Source organism: Artemia sp. Qi Xiang Cuo, chromosome 9 (genome assembly GCF_049724085.1).
Source record: "Artemia sp. Qi Xiang Cuo chromosome 9, ASM4972408v1, whole genome shotgun sequence".
Classification (NCBI taxonomy): Eukaryota; Metazoa; Arthropoda; class Branchiopoda; order Anostraca; family Artemiidae; genus Artemia; species Artemia sp. Qi Xiang Cuo.
Window position 1 is genome coordinate 63,048,534 of NC_142802.1, and position 26,695 is coordinate 63,075,228.

Below are 26,695 nucleotides of genomic sequence, written 5' to 3' on the forward strand. Positions count from 1 at the left end.
GTATAGTACGTACGGAGTGTGTGCGTTCATAGTGTACTATTTTCGACCCGTTGACTGAGAGTATTGCACAAATTTCACTAAATCAACATGTAACCTATTTGGAAGTCACTCACGAAGGCAGTGTTCTACTTGACTTAGCACCATGAACACCGGTCAAATAATCAGTGTATTTAATATGAACCACTACATGTCCCAGTAAAAATCCTACAGTCTACCTTCAGACTTTCTTAGAAAAATTCAAAGTGTTAATAATACCTTGATTATTGTTAATAGCAGTCCGTCGACTGTGTTGACGGATCATTGGGTGTGCATCTATCAAAAAATGAAGACGATTGAATTTTTTGACCCTCTTGGCCTACCCTACACATTCTAAACACCCCACATAAGCAACTATATTGACAGCAGTGGGAAAACTATTATTCAAAATCGAAAGAGGGCGCAGGATCTAACGACTAAAAGCCGCGGCTTCCATGCACTACTATATTTTGTGTTCCGATGTCGCGGCTATACTTACAAGCAGTTTCTCCACATTTATGTTGACAATCCACGTCTGAATGACTTTCTAGTGGAAAATATTCTCTCACACCTATGTAGTATTGATTTAAGTGCCCTAAGAGTAAAGTGCTTAAAAAATGTTTGTGAATTTGTTTATTAATAAAATGCATATATATACAACAATGTCTTTAAATTTTCACTTTAGATTTCCTCATCTTCGATGTATAGGTAACTGTCGTGAACCACTAATGCTGGTAAATCATTTGGATTCACTATATATTGATCTTGATTGACTGCAAAGTCAGGGTCACATTTTCTGCAGTACAATGTAACTTCACTCTTGTCATATCTCTTTGTATAGTCAATGATACTATTTGCATTCATACTATGAAATTAACTAGTTTCAAACTGTCTATTTGAAGAAATATCACATACAGTGTTTTCAAGTTGTGAATCACATTCTGTAACTGTCAAATAAATATAACTTGGCTTATAGTAACAGTAGGCAGTGACATCACAACGATAACGCAGAAACAAAATTGTCTTGTTAGCCCAACAGTTGAATCGCAGGCCAGATTCCTCTTCCCAGACTAATTTAAATCCAGGAAAATACCAATCTCGTAGAAATAAACTAAAATCACGTTTGGGATTCGTTCCAATCACAGCAGGGTAAGTATTCTCCCACTGATCACATTTATCATAGTGACAATTGGAGCACAGGTGCCCTCTAGGATGCGAGTCACACACCTCCTCAAGACATGAATTACAACCTTTGATTTTTACTGCATATCCTCTTTGTAATTTGCAAGGAATACATAATTTAAACTTTTGGCTATAGTCATCTCTAACTGTACAATTCTCACATAGTGTCCAACTGCCTGGAGTGTACATGCACAATGGACATATATAGAACATTTTTCGGTTTCCGATGTCAACTCACTCACAGCTAAAACGAAACTGATCATCTTCGCTCCATAAATTCAATGAGAGGGAAATGGGGGGGGGGAGGAGGAGTAGCTCTGTAACGTTACCTCTTTCGAATGATGGGGAGAGCCATCTACATTGAATCCATTGGCAATGTTTTCAAAAGTATATCCACAATATGATTCTGCTTTGTTCCAATTAATATATCAATAAATTGACTATAAGCATTTGAATCACATTTTAAAAGTTTCATACAATAGTCCAATGGGGGAGAATCACTCCTCACTATATTGTCAAGGGTTTCCTGACAAGAGAATATCCTGCGTTTAAGAGATAACTCGAGAAAATCATCATCCAAAATCAAATGTTTTTCCATAAACACTAGATTTGATCTAATTCTCTCTTTCTCAAATTTATTCATTTTTCAATCCGTTCACTCCGACTGCTGACTCTAGACTGACCCTGATTCGTTAGCCCCATAGCCTAACCAGAAAAGAAATAAAACATTTTCGATTTCGAAACAATTTTATTGAATAATTACAACAACATCAATAATACAGAGCATGTACAATTAGCGATACTGTTTATTGTCTTCAATATGTTTCACCAATGCACCTAAAGCACATTGAAGTCTATTCACATGTGCTTTATCAACTTTAGCGGCAAAACATAATTGATCCTCCATTTTAAATTTGCTCAGGGATATTACATATCTTGCATATACTGCATGCCATTCCAGACAAAGCCTTGACCATTTGTTGAATTACAACGCAAGGTTTGGTGCTCTTGTACTATTATTATAAACTCTACTATCAACTTCTTAGAGTGTAAACATTCCACTCGTCAACAACACACAAATATATATCAAAATGAGTATAGTCAAAACTGTTCTTCTTCTTCTCACTGCTTTGAATTCTATTCACCGACTAATAGAAACTTTTACAAAAATCCCTTATTTATATTCCCTGCATCACTAATATGTAACCAGCCCTCTGATTGGCTGAGAAGGGGTATGTAACCGACTCGGTGATTGACTGAGAAGGAATCAAATGATCTAACTGTTTCCTTGAAACTCATAACATTCGTGTTGAGCATGTACAGTCTCACTGACACTGAATCAAAAAACAGACATAAATTGCTGTTGACATCCTTAAATGTTACAAAATTTCTTTTTTTTCATTCTCACTGACAAAATCCATAAAACCATCCATAAATGTGAGAAAATTCCTGTTTTTCAAATTCTCACTGACAAAAACCATAAAACATCAAATAAATTGGCCAACACACATAACCATCCATGAAAACAGACATAAATGTGACAAAATTCCTGTTTTTTCATTCTCACTGACAACAAACAGGCATAAACTATGTAAAAAAAAGTTGTAGGTGGCAGCAGGGGTGGGTGACACGAGCTTTAGGGTCACCTCTACTTTTGGATTCATCTTAATTGATTAGCTATTCCACAATTTCTATCCAATTCGAATCAGCCCCCTTCTGGGCCAACAATTTTCCACCTCTATTCCCGATTACAATTTTATTCATGATTAATAGCAGAGTTAAGCATATTCAATTACCAATAAATAATGGATTTGCAGATAATTCAATTCATTTCAATTCGAAGTTTTTATTTCCTCCGAATACGAAGAGTAAAAAAATAAATAAAACTAATAACCGCTAATCAACAGGCCATAAAATTATTTTAAACTATATAACAACAAGTATGCAAAGGCCTTCAATCAAAATTACCACACAAATTAACACTTCATTCATTAGATAATAAATTAACACTTAAATTAACACTTCACAAATTAACACTTCATTCAAAAATTAAATAAAATAAAATAAAATAAATTAAGCTTCATGCGCAGCTCTATATAAATTATGAGAAAAAACAGGTAATTTGGACAAAAATTTCTTTTGCTTTTTCTCCAAAACATCAACAGGGTTTTTTATTTTATATGTATTCGTTGAAAAAGTATTTAATTCAGATTTAGAAAAGCGGCAAAGGAACTTAACAAAATTAAAAAATGTGGTTTTTACATGCGCAATATTACTAATTCTAAAAAACGGGAGAAGCGATGAAAAAACTAAAATCTGAGGCAAAGCGGCTGTATTATATACCCGAGCCAGTGATTTCTGAGAAAGAAGATCGCGAAGACAAATTACTGCCCCGAAACTAGACGCTATTCTACGTTTAACTGCTTTAGAAATAGAAGCACGGCATAGAGCTAAAGTTGGTCCATAAGGGACACCAAGATATAAAAAAGATTCCAAAGGTTTTAAAATACTATCATAAATACGAACAGAAATTTCTGATTTAAGGAGATCATTAGCCTTAGGACCAAGAATTAAAAACTGACACTTTTCAGGGCGAAAACGAAGTCCATGCTCACTAAAACCCTTTGCTAAAAAATCTACATTTTGTTGAAGTGACTGAAGTGATCGACTCAAAAGGAGTAAATCATCTGCGTAAGCAATACACGACAGAACATAACCTTTACCATAAATAAAAGTCAACTGAATTTGATCAAATAGCCCCGAAACAGTAATATTGAAAATCAAAGGAGAAATAATGCTTTCTTCTCTCAGCCCCCTACATAACTTAACATTATAATCACTAAATTGATTCTTCCACTTAATACGAATACGAGAGGAGCCATACCACTTTTTTAAAACCAAAACTACTGGTAGTGGGACATTATTCTTCAGAAGCGCAGTCATAGCCCAAGAATGGATAATTGAATCATACGCCGCCGCAAAGTCTAACACAAGTATATAAACTCTATCCCATTGCTTACAAAAGGATATTATTCTTGAAAGGAAGGTATGAGCAACATCCATGCTTAGACCCTTGTGGAACCCAATTTGATTCAGGCCTTGGTTACAAGACTCCAAATACTTTAATAAAACTAACTCAAAAACTTTGCTAATCTGGCACGAAACAGTAATCGGCCTGTAATCTCGTATTCCCTCCTTTTTTTGAAGGGGTGAAGTGATAGCACGAGAAAAGTTAGTTGGAAGAACTCCAGAAGAAAGAGTAGTAGTAAAAAGAGTAGCGAAGAGAAGGATTGCTTTGGGGGATGCCCATTTTATATGGTTTGAATGTATACCATCATGATCAAAAGAATACTTACTTTTTAGAGCTTTAATTGCTGCCGTTATATCTTCAACAGAAACAGATATTTTACTATTTGGGTAGGGCTTTGAAATTTCTTCCGATAATAAAGATTCAAGCCTTGATTCAGCTGCCTCGTTACCGGATGAAAAAACATGATTATAATGAGTTATCCAATCATCTAGTTTCAGAGAACTATTAGAATCTGGTGAGCAATTATTGTTACGACGTCTAAAATTACCCAAACTCCAAAGCTCATTCTTATCACTAGTAATCCTTGAACCAATTTCATCTTTTATAATTTCATTATGCAAACGCAACTCAGCCCGAAAAACGCGTTTAGTTAATTTCATACCATCATAAAATGGTCCAGATCGCGGTTTTCCCGCGCAATACCAAAGGTAAAAAACTTGAGATGTATTCTTTTGGCTTTGCTTTAAAATCGGGTTAAGGTTCCAACCTAAAACACGAGATCCCCGATGGAAAGAATCAGTCGTAAATGCTTTATTAGCCCCGACTTTTAAACTATGAACAATTTCAAGGTAAAATAGATCAATATCAATTTGATCAACATCCTTCGAATAATTTACAATTATTTTAGCTAAAAGTGCATCTGATTCTTCATGATATTTGCACTTTTTTTCCCTGTTCCAGATCATTTTATTTACAATTTCACTAGGACGATGGATAATTTTAAAAAATGGAATTTGAATATTTAAATGAAAAGAAAGGTAAAAATGGTCACTAATAGGCATATCCAATCCAGCATGAACAGGCTGTGGCAATAACGCTGAATTTGAAACAAGCACATGGTCTAGATTAGAGCAAGAACCAGAATTATGGACATATGTAAAATCCGCATCTTTTGAAACTATAGTAAAAACCGAAAACAAAGATAAAAGAGCGGAGGAGCAGACATCAGAGATAGCAATGTTGCAGTTAAAATCCCCGCAAATAAGCCACTGGAAATCTGATGGAACTTTCGCCACAAATCGTGATAATTCTAAACATGCAAAATTGAAATCAAAATCCGAATCAATTGTATGATAATTTGTTGGTAAATAGCACGAGAAAACAATAATCCCTAGTATTCCAACAGCAACAAAATAACGATTAACGGCAAACACTGAAACTGGAATATTCTCCAGAATAAAATGCAAACGCCTCCAGATTGGCGTCCACCTGTAGGTGTAGCTGGAGATATAAAACACTTAAACTGCTGCGACATGCTCGAAAGAAGACTAGTAGAGTGGTCCAGAAGGTAATGCTCTTGCAGACACAAAATATCCAGATCGCGCAGCATAGACTGCAATACATGTTGTTTATCACCAAACCATTCAGATTCAGAGATATAATCTTTGCACTAATCATTTTTTATTCTTTGCAACTTTTTCGGTTAACCGTTTGCAGCGAAAGCTAAATCCAGTATGCTCATGAGATCCACAATGGAAGCAACAAGGTTCATTCTGACAAGGGTTGTTCCGAGAATGAGAGTATCCACTACCAAGACACTTGAGACAACGTTCCACGCCAGAGAAGCCCGACAACATATGCTCTTGTGACCCGCATTTGTAGCACATTCACGGTAAAAACTTATAATCAGTAAGCCGGAAATGTTCGTAGCCAATGGGAATCCCATGACTGAGACTTGGCCGTCGCCGAACGGAAGTAAACACGATATGATTTCAAAACACCGAAGCGCTGTATCTCTTCGGTACCTTGGTTAGAAGCACACACACTCTCTGGATCGATCGGGAAGTCCACTCGTGATAATAAACCGACAATTCTCGATTTGCGAACCTCAGTTTTACCGACCTTTTCATTGAAACAGGCTTTCAAGTTTTCGGCGTTTTGTCTTTTCGTATGAATGACCCATTTCTGTTGCTGGGATCCTGATTCCTTAGAAAGTGAAATACGCACTATACCATCAGCTCCACCCAACGATTTCAGAAAAGCTTCACGCTTTAAGGGATCATCAGAATCTTGTGGCGGTGAATCTACTACAATACCCACTGTTTCTGACTCGTTATTCAGCAGAGGCCAGGATTTATCATTAAGTTTTTCTTTATTTATACAGCTTAAAACCTCGCTCTGTACTCCGTCACAACACTCTTTCACCAAAGCAGGAGTCTCCGCTACCTTACTTCTGACGTAATCAAGTTTATCAATTATGCTAAAAAGAAGCCGGTCCCAGGTTTGAATGGCACGGCTAAAGTGAGCATTTTGATCCGTATCTATCGCAGGTATCGCATCGCTTGCAGTCATAACGAATTTCAAATTTGGCAAGCGAGGGGTTGCATACTCAGAAATAAGGATGTCTAAAATATCCTGTGACAGGCTTTGCTTAGCAGAGGGGCCACGACGTGCAAGGAGCAAGTGAGAGAGGGGGGGGAGAGAGAGAGAAAGACTACTTCCAAACTAAAAATTCTTCTCCAATTAGTTGCTGGAGGTTTATCAAGAAGATGATACCATCTTCAAAAAGAAAATCTATTCCCTTTCTACTGGCTGAAAGATGTAACATTGGGTAAAGCTTTCGTCAAGGCTTTTCCAAATTTTTAAGTTTTGATGTCGATTGCAAGGCAGTAATCGATGGGAAAATAGTTCTTTGAGCTTCTAGGACATTTAGACCTCCACCATTTAGATCATTCTGAATAGAAGAATGTATAGCCTGAACAAAGGGCACCCGGAAACCTTTTTTTAGCAAAACCGTTCTGTTGAATCGTATTCGGTTTAGAGGTGAAACGACTTGCAAAAATGACTAAACTGACCCAAAGAAAACATACATTAAAATCAAAGGCAGCACAATAGCGCTGCCTAAGTAAAGAATGATCTTGGCATTATTATTATTATTTTTTTTTTTTGGTTTGTTTATTTGTTTCTTTTAGACCAGGGCAATTCATATCGAAGGATTTGCCGTAGAAACTTCGAAAAGGGCTCATTCGATTTGAAATTGGAAGGGTTTGTGCCCTTTTTAATAGCCGAAAGTGATTGGAAGGCAACCAACACACCTTCCACGCCCTTCATTTCCCTCAACACGTCCACTCAAAATTTTTAGATAGCCATTTTGATCAACATAGTTAAAAGATCTGGAATATATGTCTTTGATGAGGATACTTCCCCCACAGCCCTCATGGCAAGGGTTGTAAGTTATGCCCCAGGGGCATATAAGGTTTTTTTTATAGAAAGTGTTGTCGTAAAAACTTCCAAAAGGGCTCATTCGATTGGAAATTAATAGGGCTAGTGCCCTTTTTAATAGTTGAAATTGATTGGAGGGAATGTATCCCCCCACCTTTCACGCCGACCATTTCCCCAGACACATACATTAAAAATTTTGAGATATCCATTTTGTTCAACGTAGTTGAAAGTTCTGGAAATTGAGTCTTTGGGGACAATAACCCCCTTGGAGCCCTCAGGGCAAGGGTTGTAAGTTATGCCCTAGGGGCATACAAGGTTTTTATAGAAATTGTCGTCATAAAAACTTCAAAAAAGGGCTCATTTGTTTGGAAATTGAAACGGCTAATGCCCTTTTTAATAGTCAAGGGATTGGAGAGCAACTAACCCCCCTCTCACGCCCACCATTTCTCCAAAAATATCCAATCAGAATTTTGAGATAGCCATTTTGTTCCCTTTAGTTCCAAAAATTAAGGTTTTATAGAAAGCGTTGTCGTAAAAAGTTCCAAAAGGGTTCATTCGATTGGAAATTGAAAGGGCCAGTACCCTTTTTAATAGTTGAAAGTGATTGGAGGGAAAATAAACCCCCTCTCAGGCCCACAACTAACCTCCCACACCCCTCAGGGCATGGGTTGTAATTTGTGCCCTGGGGGCATATAAGATTTTTATAATTAGTATTGTCGTAGAAACTTCAAAAAGGGCTCATTCAATTGGAAATTGGAAGGGCTAGTGCCCTTTATAATAGTCGAAAGCGATTAGAGGCCAACTTACCCCCCTCTCACGCCCACCATTTCCCCATGCACATCCAATATAAATTTTGTTATAGACATTTTGTTCAACACAGCTGAAACTCCCAGAAATTAGGTATTTGAGGATGATACCCCCCCCTCTCCTCCAGACAAATAACCCTCAGGGTAAGGGTTGTAAGTTATTCCTTGGGGGTATATGAGTTTTTTTTATGGAAAGTGTTATCGTAAAAACTTCAAAATTGGCTCATTCGATTGGAAATTGAAAGGGATAGTGCCCTATTTAATAGTTGAAAGTGATTGGAGGACAACTAACCCCCCTCTCACGCCCAACATTTGCCCAGACAAATGCTATTAAAATTTAGAGATATTCATTTTCTTCAACGTAGTTGAAAGCTCTTGAAATTAGGTCTTTGAGGATGATAACCCCCTCAGAGCCCTCAGGGCAAGGGTTGTAAGTTATGCCCAAGGGGCATATAAGGTTCTTATAGAAAGAGTTGTCGTTGAAACTTCCAAACGGGCTCATTTGGTTGGAAATTGGAAGGGCTAATGTTTTTATGAAAAGGGTTATGTTAAAAACTTCAAAAAGGGCTCATTCGATTGGAAACTGAAGGGCTAGTTCCCTTTTAGTACACATCCTTTGATGATGTGCTTGAGGATACTCCCCCTACAACCCTTAGGGCAAGGGTTGTAATTTTTACCCTGGGGACATATTAGGTTTTCATAGAAAGTGTTGTCGTATAAACTTCAAAAAGGGCTCATTCGAATGGATATTCTAAAGGCTACTGCACTTTTTAAAGCTCGAAAGTGATTGGAGGGCAACTAACCCCTCTCTCACACCCACCATTTCCCCAAATACATCCAATCAGAATTTTGAGATAGCCATTTTGTTCCCTTTAGTTCCAAAAAATTAAGGTTTTATAGATAGCGTTGTCGTAAAAAGTTCCAAAAGGATCATTCGATTGGAAATTGAAAGGGCCAGTACCATTTTTAATAGTTGAAAGTGATTGGAGGGAAAATAACCCCCCTCTCAGGCCCACCATTTTCCCAAACACATCCAATCAAAAATTTGAAATAGCAATTTTGTTCAACGTAGTTTAAAATTCATAGAAATTAGGTCTTTGATGATGGCAACCCCCACAACCCTCAGGACAAGGGTTGTAAGTTATGCCCTAGGGGCATATAAGGCTTTTTATAGAAAGTGTTGTCGTAGGAAATTCAAAAAGGGCTCATTTGATTAGAAATTGAAAAGGATAGTGCCCTTTTTAATAGTCGAAAGGGATTGGAGAGCAACTAACCCCCATCTCACGCCCACCATTTCCCCAAACACATCCAATCAAAATTTTGAGATAACAATTTTGTTCAACGTAGTTGAAAGTTCTGGAAATTAGGTCTTTGAGGATGACAAACCTCCCACACCCCTTTGGGCATGGGTTGTAACTTATTCCCTGTGGGCATATAAGGTTTTTATAATTCTCATTGTCGTAGAAACTTGAAAAAAGGCTCATTCAATTGGAAATTGGAAGGGCTAGTGCCCTTTTTAATAGTCGAAAGTGATTGGAGGGCAACTAACCCCCCTCTCACGCCCACCATTTCCCCAGATTTTGAAACCATTTCCCCAAAATTTTGAAATAGCCATTTTGCTCCACGTAGTTGAAAGTTCCAGAAATTAGGTCTTTGAGGATGATACCCCCCCCCCACACCCACACACACGCAAACTGCCCTCAGGGTAAGGGTCTTAAGTTATTCCCAGAGGGTATATGAGGTTTTCATGGAAAGTGTTATCGTAAAAACTGCAAAAAGGGCTCATTCGATTGAAAATTGAAAGGGCTAGTTCCCTATTTAATAGTTGAAATTGATTAGAGAGAAAGTAACCCCCCTCTAACGCCAAACATTTCCCAAGACACATGCAATCAAAATTTTGAGCCATTTTGTTCAACGTAGTTGAAATCTCTAGAAATTATGTCTTTGGGGATGATAACACCCCCCACAGCCCTCAGGGTAAGATTTGTAAGTTATGCCCTGGCGGCATGTGAGGTTTTTATGAAAAGGGTCATGGTAAAAACTTCAAAAAAAGCTCATTCGATTGGAAATTGAAAGGGCTAGTGCTCTTTCAGTACACATCCTTTGACGATATGTTTGAGGATACTCCCCCTAGTATCCTCACTAATACTCGAAAGTGATTGGAGGGCAACTAATCCCCCTGCCCACCATTTCCCCAAATACATCCAATCAAAATTTTGAGATAGCCATTTTGTTCAAGGTAGTTAAAAGTTCCGGCAATTAGGTCTTTAATGATGACAAGCCCCCACAGTGCTCAGGGTAAGGGTTGTTAGTTATGCCCTGGGGGGCATATAAGGTTTATATAGAAAGGGTTGTCATAGAAACTTCAAAAATGTCCCATCTGATTGGAAATTGAAAGGGCTAGTGCCCTATTTTAATAGTGGAAAGTGATTGGAGGGCAACTGACCCCCCACTCTCACGCCCACCTTTTTCCCAAACTCATCCAATCAAAATTTTGAGATAGCCATTTTGTTCAACCCAGTAGAAAGCTCCGAAAATCAGGTCTTTGAGGATGACCCCCCCAGAGCCCTCACGGCAAGGGTTATAAGTTATGCCCTGGGGGCATATAGGATTCTTATAGAAAGCGTTGTTATAGAAACTTCAAAAAGGGTTAATTTGATTTGAAATTAAAAGGATTAGTGCCTTTTTTAATAGTGGAAAGCGATTGGAGGGCAACTAACCCACCCCAAACACATCCAATCAAAATTTTGATACAACCATTTTGTTCAACGTAGTTTAAAGTTCATAGAAATTAGGTCTTTGAGAATGGCAACCCCCACAACCTTCAGGGCAAGGGTTGTGAGTTATGCCCAGGGGGCATATAAGATTTTTATAGTATAGTAAATGTTATCGTAATAACTTCAAAAGGGCTCATCCGATTGGAATTGAGAGGGATATTGCCCTTTTCAATAGGCTAAAGTAATCGCAGAGAGAATCACCCCCTCGCCTATTATTTCCCTAAAGATTTCTGATCAACATTTTAATATGGCTATTTTGTTGAATATAGTTCAACTATGTTGAACATAGTTGAAGGGTCCGAAAATTATGTCTTTTAGTATGACAACCTTCTCCCCACAGCCCTCAGGACTAAGGTTTTAAATTTTTCCCTAGGGACATATAAGGTTCTTATAGAAAGAGTTGTCGTAAGAACTTCAATAAGGGCTAATTCGATTGGAAATTGAGAGGGCTATTGCCATTTTTAATAGTCGAAAGTAATCATAGGGAGAATCATCCCCCACGCCCTTCAATTCCCAAAACATTTCCGATCAACATTTTGATATGGCCATTTTGTTCAACGTAGTTGAAAGGTCTTGAAATTATGTCTTTGACGATGACAGCCCTCCACCCCTAGCCCTCAGGACAAGAGTCATAAGTTATGCCTTGTGGCATATAAGGTTTTTATAGAAAGTGTTGTCTTAAAAACTTCAAAAAATTGCTCATTTGATTGAAAATTGAGAGGGCTATTGCCCTGTTCAATAGTCAAAAGTAATTTTAGAGAGAATCACCTCCCTCCATGCCCATCATTTCCCCAAACCTTTCCGATCAATGTTTTCATATGGCTATTTTGTTGAACGCAGTTGAAGGGTCTGGAAATTATGTCTTTGAGTAAGACAATTGGAAATTTAGAGGGCTATTGCTCTTTTCAATAGTCGAAAGTGATCGTAGGGGTAATCACTCCCACGCCCATCATTGTCCCAAATATTTCCGATCAACATTTTGATATGGCCATTTTGTTCAACATAGTTGAAAGGACTTGAAATTATGTCTTTAAGGATGACAGCCCTCCGCAACGTATTTATAGAAAGCGTTGTCGTAAAAACTTCAAATAGGGCTCATTCTATTGGAAATTGAGAGGGCTATTGTCCTTTTCAATAGACAAAAGTAATCGTAGGGAGAATCACCCCCCCCACGCTCATCATTTCACCAAACATTTCCGATCAACTTTTTGATATTGCCATTTTGTTCAACGTAGATGAAAGGTCTAGAAATTATGTCTTTGAGGATTACAATCTTCCACTCATAGCCCTCGGGACAAGAGTCGTAAGTTATGCCCTTGGGGCATATAAGGTCTATATAGAAAGTTTTGTCATAGAAGCTACAAAAAGGGCTCAATCGATTGGAAATTGAGAGGACTAGTGCCTTTTTTATTAGTTGAAAGTGATCGGAGGCCAAAGGCCCCCCCCGTCCATCATTTCCCCAAACACTTCCAATCAAAATTTTGAAAAAGCCATTCTGTTCAACGTATTTGAAAGGTCTAGAAATTACGTCTTTGAGGATGACAAATCGTCCCAGCCCTCAGGACAAGGGTTGTATGTTATGCTCTAGGGGGCATATAAGTTTTTTATAGAAAACATGGTCAAAGAAACCTCATTGGATTGGTAATCAGACGATCTAGTGCTCTTTTTAAGAGTCAAAGTAATCGGAGGTAAGCTATCCCCCCTCCCACACACATACACACGTCGTATCGTCCCGAAATGTATCTAATGGAAATTATGAGAAAATATTATATTCAAAATAGTCTAAATTTCATATAACAAAGCCTTTGGGGTTGAAACAAACCCCAGAGATTAGGGGCAAGGGTTGTACGTTATGCCCAGGGGGTATTTAAGCTTTTTATGGAAGGGATGGTTGTTTAACTTTAGAAGAGACTCAGTCTTTTTCCCTAAAAAAGATTCTGTCAATATAAAACGAACAGAAATTAATTATAAAAACTTTTTCCACAAAATAAGTTTTTACAAAAAAAGTAAAGAACTACATTAAACCAAAAATGAAAAAAACTAGAATCAAAGGATCTACCAAGCATACAACTACCACAAACCAGTATCAATAAATAATTGTAACCCAAAACAAACAGACATTAAAATAAATAACAGAGTCAAACTCAAAACGAGCAGAAATTAATATGAGTAGGGTTCTAAACCCCTATGCCTTCTTAAAGCCAGAGTATAATTTGTACTTTACTGAATTTTTTTTTAAATGTTTTCATTTAATAACTTTAGGAAATCAAAAATTAATTAAGATTATAAGGAATAAATATCAGCATATTGAACTGACAATGAACATTTTTTTCAGTAAATTGAATTGAATTTTTTTCAGTAAAGTAAACATTACATTCTAGCTTTTAGAAAGCTTAGGGGTTTAGAACCCTGCTGATATTAATTTCTGATCGTTTCGAGTTAGACTCTGTTATTTATTTTAATTTCTGTTTGTTTTGTGTTTAATTTATTTATTGATGCTGATTTGTGAGTAGTAATGGGTCAATCTATTCAAGCGGGCAGTCCCCGTATATAGCTATAACGATAAGTAGCGGGGTGTCCCACCATATATTTATAATGATAAGTAGCGAACAGTGCTCCTGCCAATACAAGCAGACAGTATAATGACCGGAATTCAACCACCGTGAAAATTCGTGATGTTTCTGTTCAAAGAGCGTGATGTTTCCTTTGTTTGAAATTGTGAAATTCTTTTTGTAATTTAATTTGTTAGGCGTGGTTGACTTATGTTTAACCTTGAACTAATTTACATAAATTAATTTATTATTAATTAATTTACATAATTACATTAATTTACATACTTACATTAATTTTTTTTTATTGATGACATTTTATTGTACTCTAATGATGATATTTTTCTTTTCCAATGATACGATTTTTTACATTCTAAGTATCTAAGTATATGAAATTTGTGTTTTATGTAGGAATCGAACGTGAGACCCGTGATTTCCTAAGGTAAAAATAATGACACGTTAATCGACTGAACCAACAAGCCATTGAACGTATTATGATTTTAGAAATACATCCAATGAATTGTTTCTGGGACATTGCCCAACTGATGCTAAGCGTCACAATATCGTAACAGGTTCATTCCATTGAATTGGAACAAGTTCAAGCACATTCGATTTATCAATTAGATTTTTGATAGGTGTTAAGTGACATTTTTCGGGGCATTTTTATGACATCATCATGAGAATATGCATACCACGATGATTTGAGATGCATACTAGACAAACAATTTCTTCTGATACTTAGGCCCCAAGTCCTACCCCGATCCCTCAACCATATCCCTCCACCATCCCTCCAACCCCTATCCCTACACCCTCCCTCCAACCCCCCCCCCCAACATTTTTTTTACTATTAGATAAATATTGTTTGTAGTGACCAAATTTTTTTTTTAACTTTTTTTTTAACTTTTTTTTTCAACTTTTTTTACATCTATAAATAATATCAGAGTAATAGAATGAAACTTTTGATTTAATTTTTTAAACATATTCTAGTGCACACTATTGATGAGAACAGATTTTTCTATTTCAAGATTTTTTTTCATGAAAAACGAATTGTTTTTTCGTCTTTTTTTTAAGGTCAATTATTAAGAATGTTGTATAAAATAATAAAACATACAAACACAGACACACAGAAAAACTTACACACACACAAAAACTTAACCATAAAAACAGTATTACACACACACAAAAACTTACACACACACAAAAACTAAAAAAAACAACCAATAATACAAACAAAAAAACATACACTAAAAACAAAAAAAACTTTATAGAAAAAAAAAAATTATAAACAAACAAAAAAACTTACAAACACAAAAAAACTTACAAACAAAAAAAAAAAAAAAAAAACAAAAAAAACTTACACACACAAAAAATAACAAACACACACAAAAACTTACACACACACAAACAAAAACTTACACACACAAATAAACTTACACACACACACACACAAACTTACACAAACACAAAAACTTACACACACACAAAAACTTAAACCCCAAAAAAAACTTACACGCAAAAAGTTAGGTGTATGGTTAGGTTAGGTTAGGTTAGATTAAGTTAGGTTAGGTTAGATTAGGTTAGCCTACGTACGCGTGCGTACATAGGCTAACCTAACTTAACCTAACCTAACCTAATCTATCCTAACCTAACCTAACCATACACCTAACTTTTTGCCTGTCTCTCACCTAACCTAACCTTAGTGAACCTTAAAATAACCTAATTTTTTGCCTGTCTCTCACTATGAGTGTTTGTCTGAGCAGGTGTGCTGCCATCTATGTCAACATGAAAAATGCTAGCGGCTATAGTGATCGTACTCTATGCTTGCTCTTGCACTGGAAGTGGCTTTCCCAGTGGTACTCCATGGTAGGTTATTTAGACTATCTAGTTAAATGCATGTATTAGATTAGTAATTTTCATCCATTGAACGGATAAACATCGACATCAAATTTAAAAAGAAGTGAAAATGAATTATTCGAGAAACGTGTGTATGCATGATAAAGTCATCGTTGCCTTGAATGCTGACAAAGAGATATATTTGAACTATGAAAAAAGTAGTTGTGGAGATCTTATTGGGAATGTATGCCTACGTTGTCAAGAAAGTGAGGAGTTAAATTCCTTTGGAGTACTCAAGAATTTCCGTATGTCAATTGGCGGATATACGTAAGTATCATTTCCAGAAAAGCTAGTACTCAAAGAGAATGCTAACATAAAAATAATAGTTGATGAAAAGGGACAACTTCTAGCTAATGGTTCTGGTAACATGTTAGCTGTTATTAGATCTTATCGTCATCTTTCCGGTGTTAGTATTCGAATGAAAGCAAAGGGAAATAGAAGACGTGCATACTGCTGTACCAGCATCATAAATCATATCTTGTCAACGTGCCAGAACTGTTACCTCTGTAAAAATAATGTGATAATAGACAATGAAATCAGAGTCAAAATAAAAAGAGTATTGGCAGCCAATATCACTAATGAATGTCAAGATAAATTAATGGAAAATAAAGTGTAAGTGAACATTATTACTACCAAAGTTCATAAGGTCATTGAATTAAATAATTGCAAGGATTAAATGTGTATTGAACCTATATGTGACATCCCAGTAAAAATTGTATATGACTCAGAATGGAATAATGATTCTTATCCAAGTGGTTATGAACTAAGAGAAGTGAATAACTCTGGGGTCAAGAGAGAATCTAATGATTTATTTTATTGATTAGAATCAAAAATATTCGAAATGCCTCAATAATATTAATAGTGTCTAATAATGTATGTAATGTAGTGTCTTTTATGTTAATATTCTACATGTTGGTATTTCAATAAGAATATTTTATGCACTACTTTTTTATATTTATATAATTTTAGGATACGTTAGCATGTCAATGCTTAAAATGTATTAGAAAAGTCGGAGATTTTTTTATTTTCTTTGGAAAAAATTAGAATTGGACTATAACTTTTTTCCTTTCCTTGAGAAAATTCAGAAGATAACTTGAACTTTTTCTTCACTTCGTTGTGTAAACTCTGCTTGGTGTTGGGGTATTCAAAATGCCATAAAGTATAGTTGTGGGTGAAAGGAATTAGCACTTCAAGTTGTAAAATTGGTTTAGGGGGGACATTAAGAAAAGTTGTGTGTGTGTGAGTTGTTTTGTGTTTTTGTAAGTTTTTTTTGTGGTTTGTAAGTTTTTTTGTGTGTGTCTGTTAGTTTTTGTGTGTGGGTAAGTTTTTTTGGTGTGCGTAATTTTTTCTGTTTGTTTTTGAGTTTTTTGTGTGTGTGTAAGTTTTTTTGTGTGTGTGTAATTTTTTGTGTGTGTGTTAGTTTTCTTTTTAATGTGTTTTTATTTTTGTGTGTGTGTAAGTTTTTTGTGTGTGTGTAATTTGTTGTGTGTGTGTGTGTGTTTTTATGTGTTAGTTTGTTTTTATTTGCTTGTAAGTTTTTGTGTGTGTGTATGTTTTTGTGTGTGTGTGTTATCTTTTGTGTGTTTGTTTGTTTTTGTGTGTGTGTGTATTTTTTTGTGTGTGTGTATTTTTGTGTGTGGGTTTTAGTTTTTGTGTGTGTGTAAGTTTTTGTTTGTGTGTAATTTTTTTTGTGTGGGTTTATGTTTTTTTGAGTGTGCTTTTTTTTGTGTGTTTGTGTAATTTTTGTGTGTGTTTATGAATTTGTGTGTGTGTAAGTTTTTGTGTGTGTGTGTGTATGTTTTTGTGTGTGTGTAAGATTTTGTGTGTGTGTAATTATTGTGTGTGTGTATTTTTTTGTGTGTGTAAGTTTTTGTGTGTGTGTGTGTGTAAGTTTTTGTGTGTGTGTAAGTTTTTGTGTGTGTGTAAGCTTTTGTGTGTGTGGGTATGTTTGTGTGTGTGTGTAAGTTTTTGTGTGTGTGTAAGTTTTTGTGTGTGTGTACATTTTTGTGTGTTTGTAAGGTATTTTGTGTGTGTAAGTCTTTTTTGTGTGTGTAAGTTTTTGTGTCTGTGTAAGTTTTTTTTGTGTTTTTTAGTTTTTGTGTGTGTTTAATTTTTTGTGTGTGTGTAGGTTTGTGTGTGTGTGTGTGTGTGTAAGTTTTGTGTGTGTGTAAGTTTTTATGTGTTTGTAAGTTTTTTTGTGTGTGTTAGATCTAGTGTGTGTGTGTAAGTATTTGTTTGTGTGTAAGTATTTTTTTGTGTGTGTGTAATTTTTTGTGTTTGTATGTAAGTGTGTGTGTGTGTGTAAGTTTGTTTGTGTGTGTAAGTTTTTGTGTGTGTAAGTATTTGTGTGTTTATAAGTTTTTTTGTGTAAGTTTTTGTGTGTGTGTAATTTTTTGTGTTTGTCTTAGTTTTTGTGTGTTTGCGTTTGTTTCTGTGTTTGGTGTAATTTTTTGTGTGTGTGTAAGTTTTTTTGTGTATGTTTTTGTGTGTGTGTAAGCGTGTTGTGTGTGTATTATTTTGTGTGTGTGTGTAATTTTATGTGTGTATGTGTTTGTGTGTGTGTAAGTTTTTGTGTGTGTGTAATTTTTGTGTGTGTGTGTAAGTTTTTGTGTGTGTACGTTTGTTTGTGTGTGTAACTTTTTGTGTTTGTGTAAGTCTTTTGTGTATCTGTAAGTTTTTGTGTGTATGTAAGTCTTTATGTGTGTGTGTAACTTTTTTTGTGTGTGTAAGTTCTTTGTGTGTGTGTAACTTTTCTTTGTGTGTGTAAGTTTCTTTGTGTGTTTGTAAGTCTTTATGTGTGTGTATGTGTCTGTGTGTGTGTGTTGTGTGTGTGTGTGTCTTTGTGTGTGTGTAAGTCTTTATGTGTGTGTAAGTCTTTGTGTGTGTGTAGTCTTTGTGTGTGTGTAAGTCTTTGTGTGTGTGTAAGTCTTTGTGTGTCCGTGTAAGTCTTTGTGTGTGTGTAACCTTTTCTGTGTGTGTAAGTCTTCTGTGTGTGTGTAAGTCTTTGTGTGTGTGTAAGTCTTTGTGTGTGTGTAAGTTCTTTGTGTGCGTGTAGTCTTTGTGTGTGTGTGTAAGTTCTTTTTGTGTGTGTAAGTTTCTGTGTGTCTGTAAGTTTTTGTGTGTGTGTAAGTTTCTTGTGTGTGTGTAAGTCTTTGTATGTGTGTGTAAGTCTTTTTGTGTGTGTAAGTCTTTGTGTGTGTGTACAGTCTTTGTGTGTATGTGTGTAAGTCTTTGTGTGTGTGTAAGTCCTTTGTGTGTGTGTAAGTCTTTTGTGTGTCTGTAGGTCTCTGTGTGTGTGTAAGTATTTGTGTGTGTGTAAGTTCTTTGTGTGTGTCTGTAGGTCTCTGTGTGTGTGTAAGTCTTTGTGTGTGTGTAAGTTTCTGTTCATGTGTGTAAGTTCTTTGTGTGTGTGTAAGTCTTTGTGTGTGTAAGCTCTTTGTGTGTGTGTGTAAGTTCTTTTTATGTGTGTAAGTCTCTATGTGTGTGTGTAAGTCCTTATGTGTGTGTAAGTTTCTTTGTGTGTTCTAAGTTTCTTGTGTGTGTGTAAGTTTTTGTGTGTGTGTAAGTTTTTGTGTGTGCGTGTGTAAGTTTTTCTGTGTGTGTAAGTTTTTGTGTGTTTGTAAGTTTTTGTGTGTGTGTATGTTTTTGTGTGTGTGTATGTTTTTGTGTGTGTGTGTAAGTTTTTGTGTGTGTGTGTGTGTAAGTTTTTGTGTTTGTGTAAGTTTTTGTGTGTGTGTAAGTTTTTGTGTGTGTGCATTTTTTTGTGTGTGTGTGTAAGTTTTTTTGAGTGGGCGCTATGTTTTATTTGTGTGTTTGTAAGTTTTTTATTTGTGTGTGTGTGTGTGTGTAAGTTTTTTTGTGTTTGTGTGTGTAAGTTTCTTGTGTGATTGTAAATTGTTGTGTGTGTGTGTAAGTTTTGTGTGTGTGTGTAATTTTTTTTGTGTGTTTAAGTTTTTGTTTTTTTGGATTTTTTTTTGTGTGTTTTAGTTTTTTTTTGTGTGTCTATTTTTTTTTGTGTGTGTAAGTTTTTGTGTTTTTTTAAGTTTTTTTTTTGTGTGTTAGTTTTTGTGTGTGTGTGTAAGTTTTTGTATGGGTGTTAGTTTTTGTGTGTGTGTAAGTTTTTGTGTGTGTTTGTAAGTTTTTGTGTGTGTTTGTATGTTTTTGTGTGTGTGTATGTTTTTGTGTGTGTGTATTTTATTTTTTTTGTGTGTAATTTTTTGTGTGTGTGTAATTTTTTGTGTTTGTTTATTTTTTTTTGTGTGTTTTTTTTTGTTTTTGTGTGTAAGTTTTTTTGTGTGTGTGTGTAAGTTTTTGTGTGTTTTTGTATTTTTTTGTGTGTGTGTGTGTGTTTTTTTTTGTTTGTTAGTAATATTTTGTGTGTGTGTAAGTTTTTGTGTGTGTGTTAATTTTGTTTTTGTGTTTTTATTTTTTTTTTTTTTGTTATTTTTTTTGTGTGTTTGTAATTTTGTTTTTCTTATTATGTTTTTGTGTGTGTGTGTAATTTTTTGTGTGTGTGTAAGTTTTTTTGTGTATTTTAGTTTTTGTTTGTGTGTTAGTTTTTTTGTTTTTTTATGTTTTTTTGTTTGTGTAAGTTTTTGTGTTTTTGTGTAAGTTTTTGTGTGTGTGTTTGTTTGTGGGTTTTATTCTTTTATAACCCATTCTTCATAATTGGCCTTAAAAAAAAGAAGAAAAAACAGTTTGTTTTTCATGAAAAAAAAATCTTGAAAGAGAACAATCTGTTCTCATCAATAGTATGCACAAGAATATTTTTAAAAACTTAAATTAAAAGTTTCATTCTATTACTCTGATATTATTTAGAGATGTAAAAAAAGTTGAAAAAAAAAGTAAAAAAAAAAGTTAAAAAAAAAAAAATTGGTCACTACAAACATTATTTTTCTAATAGAAAAAAAAAAATGTTGGGGGGGGGGGGGTGGGAGGGTGGGGGGAGGGATAGGGGTTGGAGGGATGGTGGAGGGATAGGGTTGAGGGAGAGGGGTAGGACTTGGGGCCTAAGTATCAGAAGAAATTGTTTGTCTAGTATGCATCTCAAATCAGCTTGGTATGCATATTCTCATGATGATGTCATAAGACAGCCCCGAAACTTGTCACTTAACACCTATCAAACATCTAATTGATAAATCGAATGTGCTTGAACTTGTTACAATTCAATGGAATGAACCTGTTACGATATTGTGACGCTTAACATCAGTTGGGCAATGTCCCAGAAACAATTCATTGGATGTATTTCTAAAATCATAATATGTTCAATGGCTTGTTGGCTCAGTCAATTAACGTGTCGTTCTTTTACCTTAGGAAATCACAGGTCTCATGTTCGATTCCTACATCAAACACAAATTTCATATACATCAATGGGAAGATACTTAGAATGTAAAAAATCGTATCATTGGAAAAGAAAAATATCATCATTAGAGTACAATAAAATGTCATCAATAAAAAAAAATTAATGTAAGTATGTAAATTAATGTAATTATGTAAATTAATTAATAATAAATTAATTTATGTAAATTAGTTCAAGGTTAAACATAAGTCAACCACGCCTAACAAATTAAATTACGAAAAGAATTTCAAAATTTCAAACAAAGGAATCATCACGCTCTTTGAACAGAAACATTACGAATTTTCACGGTGGTTGAATTCCGGTCATTACACTGTCTGCTTGTATGGCGGGAGTACTGTCCGCTACTTATCATTATAAATATATGGTGGGACACCCCGCTACTTATCGTTATAGCTATATAGGGGGACTACCCGCTTGAATAGATTGGCCCATTACTACTTTTGTGGTATTTGTATGCTGGGTATATCATTTGATTCTATTTTTTTTCATTTTTGGTTTAATGGAGTTCTTTGCTTTTTTTGAAAAACTTATTTTGAGGCAAATATTTTTCAATTAATAGTTAAAAAGAATCTATTAATACCCGCAAGCCCTGGCTACAAACTTGGGAAATTCCATAAAAAAATAAGCTGGGTTTAAAAGGCTGAAAATCTTCCTGTGTCGACAGACATTTTGAGGTCTCCTCTCTGTCATAGACTCCTTTCTCCGTCCATATGCGAGAAGCCTAAGACTGCTTGTTTGACCTCACTGTGGCGTCGGTGTGCAGCTTTCACGAGTTTGCCTACCCAGAACCGTGACTGCAGACAGCGCTGAAGGGTGATCTTGAGGAGGTAGTGTCCCTTAAGAAGAGGTTATGAATATCATTTTTGAAAACGCAGAAATTCATAGGGGTTTTCGGAAAATTTACTAAAACCCTTCAAAAGAAAAGTGATAAGAGTAAGTGTGGTAATTACTAAGGTATTAGCTTGATTTCAGGCAGGAGCAAGTTATTTAAAATGATAATAATAATAATACTTAGAGAGGCTTTAGATAAAGTTTTAAGAGAAGAACAGTGTGGTTTTAGGAGGGAGAGGGGATGTGTCAAACAAATGTTGCTCTTAGATGAAGAATCCAGATGTGTCTCAAGATTACAAGACAAAAGCCTAAGATCTCAAGATCTAAACGACAAAAGCCTAAGTTCGAGAAGAATGAGATCGCACCTAAAAAGTACATGCCAAAAGAGATATGGTAAAATCTTGATTCGGATTTTACTCATATCACACTAGACATACAATCAGATTAGACATGTACGTCAGTTCAATTTCACCCTGGGATAAGGGGTGCCAAGAATCAATATTTTGCCGAGAGACAGGCCAACACTCAACAAAACAATACACTCGAAAGTGTTTTTACTCATTATTATACCGTTGAAGCAACCTTATTTCTTATTTAATTATATGAGAAATGGCGTTGAAAAGTTCGAAATAAAAGTTTTTGACGTCGTAGACACTGAAGATTAAGATATGATCGCTCCTTCAAGGCGGGAGGGAGGCAGGTTTGCAATTTTTTAAGTGAATCAAGCGGACCCTTCAGATTGCTCTCCAGTGGTAATTTCAACATAGAATAATATTATGTATTTGGAATCAATGTAAAATCAGAATCTATTTGATCAAGCACTTTGCTTCTAATTCTCAATTTTTTCATTTTAGCTTAACACAGGGTTTTTGTTAGCCTATTAGTACCTGAGCACTAACGTGTTTGGTGATGAAAAAATATAGCAGATTAAAATCTACCAAGGTGCATCATCAGTTGCAAATTAACTATTATGACTACAGCAGTGAACTATGCCTTTTTTTATATTCTAGGGTATAAACGCCTTGTCCGATCGCCCTAAAAGCATTCATGATACCTTAGTATCTGATCTATATTTGAATTTATGGAAAGTTTTAAACATTACGTATTAGAGTTGCAACAACATATGTACGATCATGTCCAACATCAATTAATATACTCGTTTTTAGCTAAAAATTCAAGCTTAATTTATGCTAATTTCCTTTCTGTAACAAAAAGGTAAATAAGATCTTGCGAATGATGACATCAATATTTAAGATATCAGTTTAGCGGTAGCTAATAAGGGACTGGGTTTGCAAGAAAATATCATATTACCCATACAGTCCACAAACAAAATTAATTAAAGTAAGCAGTAGAGATATTTGAATCCTTCCGTATAAACTTCTTAATAGATTTATTAAAAGCCGCCGTTCAGGTACATGCATGCCAATTTGTTTTGGAGGACCCACTTTTTTTTTTTTTTTTTTTTTTTTTTTTTTTTTTTTTTTTTTTTTTAGAATTTACTTACATATTCGACAAAAAAAAACCCACCAAAAATGGTAAATTGTAAGAAGATTACCTGAAATTGCAAAAAAGTCTTCTTCTCTCTTTCGGAGGGGGGAGGGTAACATAGCCTAATCCCACACTTACCCGCGTAAGTTCCTGCTTTTCTTGTATATTTCCAGTAATGGCACAACAAAACTCAGGGGCGGATCTAGAGCAAAGTAGTGGGGATCCAATGTGACAAGGGCACGAATAATTGACCAAACTGACATATTTATTTCAATAAAAGTGAAAAACAGAAAAAACACGGAATGAGGATGCCAGAAATATCTTGGAGGAAGGGTCTCACTGGCCTACAGGATCCACCAGTGATAAAATTTGGCAATCTGAATGTGAGTTATTTCTTTTGGCTTTTGATTTGAAATTAAATAAAAAAAAACAACTTTTTTTAAACTGAAAGTAAGGAACGACGTTAAAACTTAAAACGAACAGAAATTATTCCGTATATGAAAGGGGCTGTCCCCTCCTCAACGCCTCGCTCTTTACGCTAAAGTTTTTTATTGTTTAAAAAAAAAAAAATAAGAGTTGTGAGAAAGTCAAGCTTTAGCGTAAAGAGCGAGGTGTTGAGGAGGGGACAGCCCCTTTCATATACGGAATAGTTTCTGTTTGTTGTAAGTTTTAACGTCTTTCCTTACTTTCAGTTAAAACTTACGTTCAGTTTTTTTTATTTGATTTTTGAATGTTTTTGAATTAATGCAGGGTTTGATCTTGGCTCACCGTACATGAATAATTAAAAAAAATTTGTATATTAATTTTACATTTATTTGGTTAAATGGCTTTCTCGAAACTTCTTTAATTCTATTTACGAACGTTTTTATTAGTAGTAAATATACGTAACTTACGAATTAACTTACTTAACGAACTTCTATATTCATATATTTTTAATACGTATATTAGGGGGCTCACCCCCTAGTCAATACCTTGCTCTTTAAGCTAAAGTTGGAATTTTGTTCCAATTCTTTAAAAACAACCCCTTAATCACAAAGGCCTTTATTTAGAATAAATAGCTCTTATGAAAGTACTAAAAAATCTTTGGCTTAAAGAGCGAGGTATTGACTAGGGGGTGAACCCAATCATGCACGTAATATTTTCTGTTCGTTTTAAGTTTTGATGTTACTCCTTATTTTCAGTTCGAAAACTTGTTTTTTATATATTTAATTTCTGATCTTTTTTTAAAATAATGCTGGGAAATCCGACGCCCCCTTCATAGCAATGTCCCTTCCCCCATGAAAACTTTCTTCATGGAAAGATCCTCCCAAATAACCCCCGACCCACCCACTCCCCTACTACCACAAAAAATCCCTCTGAAAACGTCTATATACTTCCTAATCACCAATACCATATGTTAACAGTGGGTAAAGTTCATAACTTTCAGCCCTCCCCCCAGGGACTTTGGGGAATTAAGTCATCCTAAAGGACATAGTAATCATATTTTCAACCATGCTGAACAAAATGGCTATCTCAAAATTTTGATCAGGTGACTTTGGGAAAAAATTAGTGTGGGAGGGGCCTAGTTGCCCTCCATTTTTTGGTCACCTAAACAGGGCACTAGAACTTTTAATTTCCGTTCCAATGAGTCCTACCACGATATTCTAGGTCCACTGGGTCGATACGATCACTCCTGAAAAATAAAAACAAAAAAACAAATAAAGACGCATCCGTGATCTTTCTTCTGGCAAAAAATGCAAAATTCCACATTTTTGTAGATAGGAGCTTGAAACCTCTACAGTAGGGTTCTCTTATACGCTGAATCTGATGGTGTGATTTTCATTAAAGTTCTGGAACTTTTAGGGGGTCTTTCTACATTTTTTCAAAAATCAGCCACATTTTCTCAGGAGCGTGACTTTTGATAGGTAGGACTAAACTTGATGAAAGTTACATATTTGAATTCAGCATTTATATCTGATTCTTTTGATGCATCTGTTAGTATCAAAAATCCGTTTTCTAGAGTTTCGGTTACCATTGAGCCGGGTCGCTCCTTACTTAAAGTTCGTTACCACGAACTGTTCGAAAATGCATATCTACTTACCTAATTGAATAGAGAACGCCTCCATCTGGAAATATGCGAACATAAAGATTCGGCATAATAATATTATGGAAATGTCCTTCCTTTTCATTGGAAAAAAACAAATCAGGCATCCATACTTTCGAACTGTCGACTAGGGTCAAGTACTTTATTTTTCCTAAAAAAAAGAATATGATTTATCAGTGAGCATAATCCATTAGCAACCGCAATCAATCAATAACTATCAGAACAATGGAATTTATCTAAATAATAAACTATGTATTATCATTAAAAATACCTCGTAAATTTATCATTGGCTGCCCAATAGTGCTGCCTATAATAGTATAATATGATATATATATATATATATATATATATATATATATATATATATATATATATATATATATATATATATATATATATATATATATATATATATATATATATATATATATATATATATATATATATATATATATATATGTGTGTGTGTATATATATATATATATATATTATATATTATATAATATATATAGTATAATATAATAGTATAATAATAGTAAAGAGTAAAATGGGCAAAATGTATTATTTATTTATCAATTTTTTTTTTCTGATCAAGGCACTTCAGATAGAAGGAGATATCATAGAAACTTCGGAAGGAGCTCTTTTGATTGGCAATTGAAATTTCTAGTGACCTTTTAAAGAGTCAAAAGTGATTGGAGGGTAACCAGGCCCCAACCACGCCCATAATTTCCCCAAACACATCCAATCAAATGCTAGCTGCCCATTATTATATAAGGTTTTTATGGAAGGGGTGAATATAAACTTTATAGGCGGCTCATTCAATTAAAAATCGGAAGTTATAGTGCCCTTTCTAAGAGTCAAAAGTAATCAGAGGGCAACTAGACCCCCCACACCCCCTTTTCCCCAAATGTATCTAATTGAAATTTTGAGGTAGTCATTTTAATCAAAATAGTCCAACGATTATCTAAAAACGCCTCCAGCAAGCTACCCAATTTTAACATGAAAGATTTTTATGAAAGAGAATGTCATATAAAATTTGACCCTTTTTAAGAGTCAAAAGTGATCAGAGGCTAACCAGCGCCCCTCCCTGCTCCCATCCCCTTTACGTCTCTCCCTCCAAATGTTTTCAATCAAAAATTTGAAATAGCCATTTTGTTCAAATCGTCCGAAGGTATGGTTTCTTACCATACCTTCCAAAACTACGGTTCCTGGTTTGATCCCCCCAGCGCTCGGGGCAAGG

The 26,695-nt window shown here is 35.1% G+C and overlaps 1 protein-coding gene across 1 annotated transcript in view; it reads right to left on the reverse strand.

The window, feature by feature from the left end:
* Positions 1-26,695, reverse strand: part of GluClalpha (glycine receptor alpha 1) — a 204,368-nt gene that overhangs the window by 145,155 nt on the left and 32,518 nt on the right. Inside the window, exon 3 of the mRNA XM_089095053.1 lies at positions 25,453-25,606. Coding sequence (XP_088951179.1) covers positions 25,453-25,606 — 154 coding nt within the window. The remainder of the gene's footprint in view (positions 1-25,452; positions 25,607-26,695) is intronic.